Source organism: Physeter macrocephalus, chromosome 20, assembly GCF_002837175.3.
Source record: "Physeter macrocephalus isolate SW-GA chromosome 20, ASM283717v5, whole genome shotgun sequence".
Lineage (NCBI taxonomy): Eukaryota > Metazoa > Chordata > Mammalia > Artiodactyla > Physeteridae > Physeter > Physeter macrocephalus.
In genome coordinates, this window is record NC_041233.1 from 7043348 (window position 1) to 7055434 (window position 12087).

At 43.8% G+C, this 12087-nt stretch overlaps 1 protein-coding gene across 1 annotated transcript in view; it reads left to right on the forward strand.

Moving 5' to 3' along the window:
• The window catches only part of ACTN2 (actinin alpha 2), a 79998-nt gene that overhangs the window by 62201 nt on the left and 5710 nt on the right, over positions 1-12087 (forward strand). Inside the window, exons 13-18 of the mRNA XM_024115694.3 lie at positions 3332-3440; positions 4811-4951; positions 7114-7296; positions 9646-9780; positions 10887-11066; positions 11703-11849. Coding sequence (XP_023971462.1) covers positions 3332-3440; positions 4811-4951; positions 7114-7296; positions 9646-9780; positions 10887-11066; positions 11703-11849 — 895 coding nt within the window. The remainder of the gene's footprint in view (positions 1-3331; positions 3441-4810; positions 4952-7113; positions 7297-9645; positions 9781-10886; positions 11067-11702; positions 11850-12087) is intronic.

Genomic DNA, 12087 nt, shown 5'->3' on the forward strand with positions numbered 1-12087 from the left:
AAAAAAACTAAAAATAGAGTTGCCATATGATCCTGCAATCCCTGGGCATATATCTGGAGAAAACTATAATTCAGAAAGATACATGTACCCCTGTGTTCATAGCAGCACTATTTACAGTAGCCAAGACATGGAAGCAACCTAACTGTCCATTGACAGATGAACGGATAAAGAAGATGTGGTACATATATACAATGGAATACTACTCAGCCATAAAAAAGAATGAAATAATGCCATTTGCAGGAACATGGGTGGACTTAGAGATTATCATACTAAGTGAAGAAGTGAAGTAAGCCAGACAGAGAAAGACAGATATTGTATATCACTTATATGTGGAATCTTAAAAAAAAAAAAGCCCCCCCCCCCCTTTTTTTTTTTTTTTTTTTTTTAAAGAGATGCACTGACTTCCGCTCTGGTGCTTTGATTGTGGTAGCGTCCCTGTGTCCTCCCATCGGGCAGCACCCCCAGCCCCAGCACAGGCAGCTTCGTATCCAAGAGGATGAGAAACAAGTAACAGGACAGAACACGGCTCGCAAAGGCGGCTTCACCCAGGCCTGGGTGCAGGAGACGGGACCACATTGCCCGCCCGGAAACCATAAACAAGACACCTCTGAAGGAAGAAACATTAAGGCCCCACTTTTCTTTGTCGTCAAATAAGTGCTATTTCATTTTCATGGTTTTTGTTTTATGGGAGGAGCTAGCATGAGGTTGAGCCCAGGCTGGTTTACCCAGTGGGGGTTGTAGGCCCTACTGGTCCAGGTGGTGCTGCCTCTGGCTGTGGCCACCCTCTGGGAGAGGGGCCTCCCTGCAGTGTTTCTAAGCTTTTTTTTTTTTTTTTTAAGACCCTTGCTTCCTTTTGATAAATACAGAATTTCATTCCCTACTCCTCTGTCTCTCATTATAACCACGGATATATGTGCACAATTTTTAGAGCCTGTCACATAATGATAACTTTAAACAACCAATAATAAATGTTTATTATGATATGTTACATTTTAAGAACCCCATGTTGCTCACTCTTACCCAGAGCAAATGCCTTAATTAACAGAGATGGCCTCTTTTAAGAATATCTTCCTATTCGGCCTTGCCTAAATATATTCTTAATTTTTTGTGGTCTTCGTATCTAATTTGTTCACTGTGTTTGTGGCCTTACTCTTATCTTATTTCTCATGCTTCTTGCATGTTGGCTGTTTGGCTGCTTGTGAACAATTACAAATAAAATAAGGGGGAGAAACTCAAGCAATTTAATGCTCTATCATAGCTCCCATAAGTAATTTGGAATGGTTTTAAGTGTTGCCCTTAAATTTAGGTAATACTTTTATGTTATTATTATTCTCGGTATCCTCAATGTGTATTTCTTTACACAGTCAAGAGAGGAACCACTGAATTTAAAGCTGTGCTCAGCTTACTGTTATTAGTCTCCCTTTCCTTTTTACCTTTTCTAAAATAATGAACGTGGTTGTGCAGTTATTAAAAGTACAAAAAAAAAAAATAGGGCTTCCCTGGTAGCACAGGGGTTAAAAATCCGCCTGCCAATGGAGGGGACACGGGTTCGAGCCCTGGTCCGGGAAGATCCCACATGCCGCGGAGCAACCAAGCCCGTGCACCACAGCTACTGAGCCTGCGCTCTAGAGCCCGTGAGCCACAACTACTGAGCCTGCGTGCCGCGACTACTGAAGCCCGTGAGCCTAGAGCCCAAGCTCCACAACAAGAGAAGCCACCGCAATGAGAAGCCTGCTCACCGCAACGAAGAGTAGCCTCCACTCACTGCAACTATAGAAGGCCCGCGCACAGCAACGAAGACCCAACGCAGCCAAAAATAAATAAATAAAATAAATAAATTTATATTAAAAAAATAAAATAAATAAATAAAAATAGTATGCACAGTTATGCAAACCCTAAGTCCTTGAAAGCAAGTAGGTGTAGAGCTAGTACGTATGAATTAGAAAGAAGAGGGAAAAATGTACTCCCTAAAGATAACCACGGAGAGATGAGCGTTGATGTCTCCATTGTGGATCAGGAGACGGTTCCTAGGTTTTTGTTTTTGAAATCTTTCTGTTCTTTAATAGTTGCATTTTGAAGGGCCATGGCCTTTTCACTTTGTATTCAAGGCTGTGCACATTGCTGGTGTATTTTGGTTGGTTTTGGTTTTCTGGTTATAATAATAAGCACAGAATCTCAGTCCATCTCAATTAGTGAAGTGTGTGTATGTAGAAAGCTGCTCTTAAGAACTGGACAGGCTTTCATTAGGTGATAGGGAGCTTCTTACCCACTGAAATGACACTCAGATCACAACTGTATGCATCTTCTTTATTCAGTAACAGAAACAGTAACATTCAATAAGGACAAGCTAATATCACTTAAGAGAAAAAACAAGTAATAAACAACCATTGCCTTCATTTAGAGTTGGAAGAAGAAATAAACTTAAGCTTCGGGGAAATGGATTTGGATGGATAGGAGGGAATTTCCTAAAAGCCTCACCTTGGACCATTTTTGAAGGAGAAGTCTCCTAAAGATGTCTTTAAATCTCCCTGAGTCTTGCTCTCATCTTAACTAAAAGGGTGATTACATTTTGTCCAGGATTCAAACTTTTTACCCCCAGAGATAATAGGTTAACCTTCTGGTCGAGAATCTGCTTGAATGGTAAGTTCAAGTTACTTCTCGTCACAAAGATCCCGTTAGGCTGTACGGACGGGGCTGGAGAGGAAGAGGGGCGACGGAGTGAGAAATCATTTTGTTCCTGCTGTCACACGAATGGCGTAAGACGAGTTGGAATCTGTCAGAAGAGGAAGGACTCTGTCCTGCCAGGCTCAGAGTCCTAGCGCCCCTGCTGGACGTGGGGCTCCATCCAGCCCCGTGCCCTTTGAGAGCAGCCAAGGACACAGTGGGGTGCAAGCTGATCCCTTCCTCCCTCCCTCATGACTCATTTGATGTTCCCATCACCGAGGCTTCAGCACAGCCCCGGGACTGTCCTCCAGGTCAGATACTTGGCTTCATTTACAGGTACATCACCACTTAAAAATAAGGCACTCCGGAGGCCTGGCCAAGAAAACAAAGGGAGAATAAAGTTAGCCTGAGGCGTCGAGAAGATAGCGTTTACGCTCTGTTTAGAAATCTGTTGGCCACCAAGAGTTTTACTAATTCTTCTCGTAATGTAAGGGAATAGTGATCACTGTTTGCGATGGTGATGATGAACAAAACCCTGAAATACCCTGCCAGTTCCCCATCAGATCTTTTTTTTTTTTTTTTAAATTATCATCTGTTTATTTTGAGCCCATGTCCACTTTTCTTCATGTCATCTGGGAAAGTCAGTCTTTATTTTCCCTTCTGATAGTGAACTGGACTATCACGATGCTGTGAACATCAATGATCGGTGCCAGAAAATCTGTGACCAGTGGGACAGGCTGGGAACACTCACTCAGAAGAGGAGAGAGGCCCTGGAGGTGAGTCCCCAAGCCACCTGTTGGCACGAAATCTTTTAATAGGGGCTCTTTCAGTAAGTCACTGTTACCAACTTTGTTTTTCTGTGGTATGGTGTGTATAAATTGAAACACATTATCTAGTGAAAGGAGCTTCTACAGAAAACATGAAAAGTAGGAGAAAGAGGGAAATGGAAAGTTGGTAGTTTTGTACTGTAATTTATCCATACAGCAGTGACGCATCCTTTTGAATTAAAGAAACAAAAATCCAGTAGTAATGAGATAACGGTATAAATTCATTTTGTGTGAAGTAGTAATGGCAGTTAATTCCCCAGAGTCCTTATCTGAAAGTAAATTGAGCCATGAATGAGTCAGGAAATCAGGAGGAACGGAAGTTGAGATGTGCAAAGGGAAAATGGCAACACATGTTGAAGTAAGGAAAAATGGATATGAAACAGAATCAGGATGAATTTGGCCTTGTTCAAGTATAAGGCTTGGAGAAACAGCTGGTTTTTAGCTGAACGTAATCGTCTCTCACCACGGAAGACTCAGACGACGTGACGGAAAGAAGCAGTTAGCAGTTTTCTGAGTCTTTTCACCCTGACTCTGATGAAACTTAACACATGTGATACCAAGCTTCCTCGATGCCAGCCAGCTGTTAACATATCCACCTAAAGAAAAAGGCTGAGAGAAAGGAAGGACCAGGTGTATAACAGAGACGTTCTATATTTTAGAACAGGAGGAAAAATGAATCTAATTATGGAAGACTTGAAGATACCAGATGCTTCCCTGCCAGCTCCCCATCCTCTCTGCCATAGGAAACGCGTAGTACCATTCTCGGTGGCTTGAAGCCTTGTGCTTTCATATGCTCAGAAAGGCAAAAAGGGTCTCTGTGTGAAATCCTGAATGAGGATTTAAGAATGTGGAACTGTAGTTCCTTCTGTCTTCTCTAGGCGACTTTTGGGAAAGGCACACTGTTGATTATAAAATGAGGAAGATACCGTGAATTTTCTGTGAACCAGCACGGTTCGGGAATCAGGTCCTATAACTTACAAAGTACTGCTTTAGCTGAAAGCAAGTGCCTATATACCGTATGTGGATTCTCAGTTTTCAAAAGAGTAACATGTGGTAGAGTATTTTAAATACTTTCAGAACAGTGTGACTCTGGATGTTGTTAAATCCATCTCTGATTCAGAAGGCACTTTGGAGACCTGCAGGTCTCAGCCTAATCATTTGAACATCAGTGAATCTTTTGTATACACAAGCTAATGATGAGAGGATTGTGACCATCAAAACGTCAGCTAATAGTTTACTGCTTTGGAGTGCATCTTTACATGTTCAGAGAATTTTTATGATTTAACCTATGATAACACTGTTTTCTATTTGATCTCCAGAGAACTGAGAAATTGCTGGAAACCATCGATCAGCTTCACCTGGAGTTTGCCAAGAGAGCTGCTCCTTTCAACAACTGGATGGAAGGCGCCATGGAGGATCTGCAAGACATGTTCATTGTCCATAGCATTGAGGAAATCCAGGTAACTGAAGCCAGCTCTGTGCTCTCACTGTACCAGAAATGAATTGTAATTTTAAAAACTTAGAGTTCTCTTTTTGGTTTTGTTTCTTTTTTTTTTTTTGCGGTATGGGGGCCTCTCACTGTTGTGGCCTCTCCCATTGCGGAGCACAGGCTCCGGACGCACAGGCTCAGCGGCCATGGCCCACGGGCCCAGCCGCTCTGCGGCAGGTGGGATCTTCCCGGACCGGGGCACGAACCCGTGTCCCCTGCATCGGCAGGCGGACTCTCAACCACTGCGCCACCAGGGAAGCCATCATTGTTCTTTTTAAAACAGGTAGAATAAAGTTCCTGCGCCACCAGGGAAGCCCTCATTTTTTAACTTAAAAAAAAATGTGGTTAGAAAACCTATATTACCCTTTGGCCTTTAGCTTAAAAATGTGTATACCACTCTTTAATGCAACTAAATTAACATCAGCCAGATAACGGTGACTACATCTAAAAGGGTCTGTTCTTTAAAATGGAATGTGGAATCATATGAGCAAAATAGACATACGCTCTTGGAGTTAGTCACAGCAAGTTATGAGTTTATTGGCTGCTGAGTTAACTACTTTGCAAATGTTTGCATATTACCCTTCATTAAGACCTATAGGGTTTTGCCAGATCATAAAGCATAAGAAGCCACAAATCAGTACCCTCTGCTTCCCACCATCCAAAATGTTCTGCTTTCGATTTTTGCTGGAGCTTCAGGTTATAAATAAGACCTCTAAGTGATCGAGTTAGGGAGGAGCGTTCCTCTCCAATAGCCAGGACCCAATATATTAGAGACCATTGTATACTGAATTTGATGTATAATGGAATATAGAGAGAATACTTTTAGATTCTCTTTTTTCTGTAAAATAGATAGGTCATTGAAAAGCATCCACATGTAAAGGAAATACTGAAGGTTGGCATTTGAACCCATATCTCCCTGCCAAGGAGCATTCTAGAAGGGTTTGCACCGGGGTGTAAGAGGAAAGAAATTTGTTGAACATTGTCTTTGTCTTCTGAAAGAGGCTGTGATGGTGTTTCTTGCATAGACTCTTAAGCAGAGGTTGGCACCTAAAATCATTTATTTTTGGAATAAGTGAGATGTCTAAGTATGCCTTGGAAGCCATACTTGATGCATGAAGTAGTTTCTCTGTTTAGTGAAAGGTGTGCTAGCAGCTGATTTGTTGTAGCATCTGAACTGAGTGTTAGCTTCGCCCTGGAAGGTGGTCCACGTGGCACCTTCCTACAGCTGAGCATAAAGGGCTGCTGTCTTATACTTCAGGGTCCAAGGGTATAGGGTTGTTAAGTGGAGGTTTTATAAAGCCTGAGGAGAAGGAGTTGGTTTCTGTGGCCTTTTCTTTTGGAGAAAGGGATATACTTCCTGGTGATCTTTAGGTATAAAGGCAGCAAATGTGAGGTTCTTTTCTTGGGCTGTAGGTAAATCTGGTCATTAGAAAGGGCAGCTAATTTAAGTTCTTTTTTTTTTTTTTTTTTTTTTTTAAGTGTTACTGGGACACAGCCACACATTTTTTTTTTTTGGCCGCGTTGGATCTTCATTGCTGCGCGCGGGCTTTCTCTAGTTGTGGAGAGTGGGGGCTGCTCTTCGTTGTGGTGCGGTGGCTTCTCTTGTTGGGGAGCACAGCCTCTAGGTGTGCGGGCTCAGTAGTTGTGGCTCGCGGGCTCTAGAGCGCAGGCTCAGTAGTTGTGGCGCACGGGCTTAGTTGCTCCACGGCATGTGGGATCTTCCTGGACCAGGGCTCGAACCCGTGTCCCCTGCATTGGCAGGCAGATTCTTAACCACTGCCCCACCAGGGAAGCCCTGATTTAAGTTCTGTATGTCAGTGGCGAGTATGACCTAAACAATAGCTGGGGATCATATATGATGAAATCAAACATAATTTTTTAAAAAGAAAACAATTATTTTTTTGAAGACTTTGGATTAATAGCCACCAAGGAGTCATCAGGAGATCTTTTCTTCCCTTTTCGAGGAACTTGACTTTTGTGCACCAGATAGCTTTTCTAAGACATCCAGAATTTGTCTTCCACTGGAGATTCCCGCAGTTATAAAGTCATTTATACACGTGCTGAAGGGAACAGCAAGCCTGTAAAATTCACACTGCAGTAAGTCGGGTTTTCTCCTCTCTGTCTCTGGCTTAGAGCTTGATCACCGCCCACGAGCAGTTCAAGGCCACGCTGCCCGAGGCCGACAGCGAGCGGCAGTCCATCCTGGCCATCCAGAACGAGGTGGAGAAGGTGATCCAGAGCTATAACATCAGGATCAGCTCGAGCAACCCCTATAGCACCGTCACCGTGGACGAGATCCGGTCCAAGTGGGACAAGGTGGGTGACTGAGGGGGGAGGGGGTGAGGCTGACATTCTCGAAGCCGAGGTGGGGGGAAGAGGTGAAACCCTGGGGGAGTTAGAATGACTGCCTGACGTTGCCTCAGGATCAGGGTTGTCTTCACAGAAATGTTAAAAGAGAAACTGAGACATATTAACAATTTTAAGTGTTTGAGCAAAAATCGATTCGAATTGGGCAGCATCCAGTCTAGCAGACAGAAAGGGACTCCAAGGAGGTGAACAAAATGAAAGGCTTTTATAGGCAGAAAGGAGTAGGAACAGGGAAGTTATCTGGCAAAAAAAAAAAAAAGCAGATTGGTTATTGCAGAGTTACTTTCCTTTAGGGGAGGGATTGGGTCCACCCAGATGACTGATTGACTAAGATTCCGTTTCTGGGAGAGCGGAAACTGTAATTAAGTTAAGTCCTGGTCTGGTGGAGTGGGATTTAGCACTCCACCCTATTTTGGGCCTGTTGTTTTTAACAGATGAAATATGTTATACTCTTAAATACTATTAGCAGCTTCTGTGATTTGCAAGGAAAGAAAGTAGAAATGATTGTCCTTAAGGAAAACCTTATCAATGTTGGCAAACTCAGTACAGGTTATGATACTAATACCATAAAGGAAACTATTTTTAAAACCCCAACTGAAAATTTGATGGAATCAGCTTGCCGCTAGTACTCCATTAAAGAATTTTTAGAATATGGGATAGACATGTCCCAAGTGTGTGTGAATTTTAAATGCGGGAAAATTACTGAGAAAACGGTATCTGGGGAACCAAAGGACTTCCTGCTAATTTGCTGCCTCTTATATTTTGGGAAACCGTACAGATTTAATTATAATCCAGTGGGATCATTTGAGCCTTTTTGTCTCATTCTTAAGAAAGATGTATTTTCATGTTTAAATTGAGGCACGATCATCTTAGTATGCTACTACATAGTCTTTAAGAAGTCCACCACGTGCATTTGAGGTGGCTTGCTGTAAAAACACACATTCAGCAATGGTTTAGTTATAAACGATGCAAAGAGGAAAAAAAAAAAAACAGGTATGGGAAAGAGAGTGTTCATCTGAGAGACCATAATTAGTTACTGTGTTTGGCCTTAAAATTAGCTCTGTTCTTCTGACAGCCGGAGTGAAGAGGGAAACGTGTTGAGCTAAGTAGTTTCCTTGAAAAAAAAGGGAAATGTGTCATTTCTTAAAGTGAGACAAACTTTTCTCTTGTCACTAAGTTATAAAGCAAAATTTGCCAGAGGGAGTTTTGTAAAAGGAACATTGAATAATAATGTCTTTAGCAGGAGTTTTGCCAACACACAGAAAAGCCTTCTTGAAGTAGCTCTTTTGTCTGCGGATTCAAAAAGAACTGAGACGTAGCATTAAAGTGTAAATCACAAGGTACAAATGGAATGGAAAAGATGTAGGCGGGGTAGGATACTTTCCTGTGGACCAACATCATATAGGACTGAGCTCCTGAAACTGGCAGGGGTTCTCAACTTTTTTGTGTCTTGGATCCACTTGGAAGTCAGGGAAGCCCGTGGATCCCTTCTGATAATAATATGTGTAAATTCATAAAAAATATTTAAGGTTACAAAGGAAATAAATTATATTAAAAAGTTATTAAAATATATTATATATATATGTATAACTGAATCACTTTGCTGTACACCTGAAACTAACACAACACTGTAAATCAGTGGTACTTCGATAAAAAATAAATTTTAATGAAAGGCTATATATATATATATATATATAAAGTTGGGATGTAGTAGTGTAAGTGCTTCTTTACTACCACATTTTAAACCAAGATCTAATAGCAGGTCTAATAATTGTGAGTAGTGATGAGTGTGTATGGTATTTTGAGAGGCAGGCAGTAACTAATGTATATGAGAATGTCTGTGATTTCTGTTGTGATAAAGTCACAGTGGATTTGGTGCCCACATTCATAATCAAAGGAAATGCTCATTTTCCATTAGGGGTGGTGAAAATAAGGATGCCAGTTTTCCCTCATTCAAGTTCACAAATTCTCTGCACCCTGGACCCAGCTCCCCGCAGGGTTAGTACTGCAGGCCGAGAGCCCCTGGCTAGAGGAACGGTCAGTGTTCCTCTTGCAGACTTAGCCAGTCTTTCAGCAGGCAGTGGAAGCACTGGGTGGCAGTCGAGGCTAGACTGAGCTCTTCCTTTAGTCCCTAAAGTAGGGGCCCCACTCCCCTTCCCCTCCCTCCCTCCCCTCCCCCCGCTCTCCCTCCCCCTCTCTCTGCACCCACCCCTGCCCTTCAGCCACCACCACCCATCTTGGTCCCTCCTCCTGGACCACAGCTGGCCTCTAACCCCTGTTGCCCTTGAACCCTGGCAGGTGAAGCAGCTCGTGCCCATCCGGGACCAGTCGCTGCAGGAGGAGCTGGCCCGCCAGCATGCCAATGAGCGTCTGCGGCGCCAGTTCGCCGCACAGGCCAATGCCATTGGGCCCTGGATCCAGAACAAGATGGAGGTGGGTTAGTGCCCTTCAGAGGGAGGCTGTCACAGCCTCCAAATCGGTCCCTGAGCTGACACAACGACCCGTCTCCACTCAGTGCCATGAGAGCACCATCCGGGTCGCCGTGGGCCTTACTTACTCTTTTTTTTTTAAATTTTTTTTTTGCTGTACGCGGGCCTCTGACTGTTGTGGCTTCTCCCGTTGCGGGGCATGGGCTCCGGACGCGCAGGCTCAGCGGCCATGGCTCACGGGCCCAGCTGCCGTGTCCCCTGCATTGGCAAGCAGACTCTCAACCACTGCACCACCAGGGAAGCCCGGGCCTTACTCTTGATGGCCCTGGGCTCTTGCAGCCTGGGCGCCCGTGAGCGTCAGTGTGGGGTGGGGGGCAGGGAGGGCACCTGTGCACCAAAGTTGAGGCTGTTCTTGCTGCCATCCATTCATTCTGTCCTTAAGAATGGTGATAGGTCTCTTTCTCAGTTTTCAGCCTCTACAAGACCTAGATTTTTAAACCGTCCGTCCCTAATGACTCACAAATACTTGGCATTTTCAGAATATTCAGGGAAAAGTAATCTTTGAATGACACTGATTTCTGGGTTCATTTTATCACCAAGAACAGCCAAGAGACATTTATTGGCCTATTTATTCTTCTCCCAGCCTCCCTTTTAGTGATAAAATGTTAACTTTTTTCTTAAGAGGAGGACATCTAAAAATCTAGGAAATTCTTTTGACCGGTGATGAAGCATCCAGTGGTCTGAAATCTCCCTGGCAGCTGCATTCATGCAGACCATCCCCTGGCCTCCTCCAGAAGAGGCAGCTCCAGCCCAGGGAGGCATCTGTGTTCACTGGAAGAGGCCTAAATGGCTCCTTTCTTACCCGTCTTGCTTTGCTTTTATGGATCTTGGTGGTTTTGTTTTGTTTTTTCCCCATTCTCTAGACAGACTAGAAATAGAGCTTGCTTCATGCTGCGGTACTATCCTGTTTCCCACTTTATCTGAAAAAGCAAGTGTCTCTAGCTGCCGCCTAATGCCACCATAGCATTGGAAGCAGAAGCAGGAAGGCCCCCGTAGTAACCTGAAAGGCTGGCTCACCTTGTTTTCTTCTCCTGTTCATGCCTCCACCAGGAGATTGCCCGGAGCTCCATCCAGATCACGGGAGCCCTGGAGGACCAGATGAATCAGCTGAAGCAGTACGAGCACAACATCATTAACTACAAGAGCAACATCGACAAGCTGGAAGGCGACCATCAGCTCATCCAGGAGGCCCTGGTCTTTGACAACAAGCACACGAATTACACCATGGAGGTACGGGCACCGCACAGGCCTGTGGCGCTCTGGTTTCTGGTTGTGACCACTTCACCTTCTCAGGGTGTCTTCCTCCCACGTCTGTCTCCATCTGTTCCTGTTTTGTTCTATAAGTATGAAAGGGATCATTAAACCCTTCCTGTTACTGTATGTGAAAAAGCTTTGTGAACTAGATCAAGCGCTACCTAGTTGTTAATTTATCATCACCATCCTCAACAACTTTATCATCATTATTATCACAACAATGAATTCATTGCACTGCTTTGGAGAGACTTAACCGAAATTGGACGATTACGTTTTGGCGAGTTTGACCCAATTTGATCTTGCAAATTGGCCTGTGGGTATAATCCAGGGCCCATCCTGCTCTTTGGTAAATGCTAGTGACACATAGTACATTGTACATTGTATATTTTATCTTCACAGTGCCAGTTGCCACTGTTAGAACCCTGGTCTCACTTCTGAGCATTTCCCACCATCGAGACTCGAAAAAAGTGGAAAAGTAGAATTAAAAAAAAAAAAGCATAGGGAAGCCCTACTTATCTCCCTTTGGGTTGACTCTCTTGTTATGAAAATGAGGAGGCAAGACTGACCTGCTGGGAGGACCTGGAGCTGATCGTTTGCTGTTTCCCTCGGTAGCACATTCGTGTGGGCTGGGAGCTGCTGCTGACGACCATTGCCAGAACCATCAACGAAGTGGAGACCCAGATGCTGATGAGAGATGCGAAGGGCATCACCCAGGAGCAGATGAATGAGTTCAGAGCCTCCTTCAACCACTTCGACAGGGTACCTCACTCCCTCTAGTTACTTGAAAGGCACCACTGGGGACATCAAAAGACGTATTTGAAATAATATTCATGCTATTATTTTAAGTTTTAATGTCCTTAAAGGTTATGGGGAAACAGGATGATTAAGGCCAAAGGAAAAGAGCCTCTGAAATGAAGTGTGCTAAGCTCTGATGTCGCTCAAGGTGACACAAAGTCTAAGTTTGTGGGCTGTTTTTTTGTTTTTTGTTTTTTTTTTT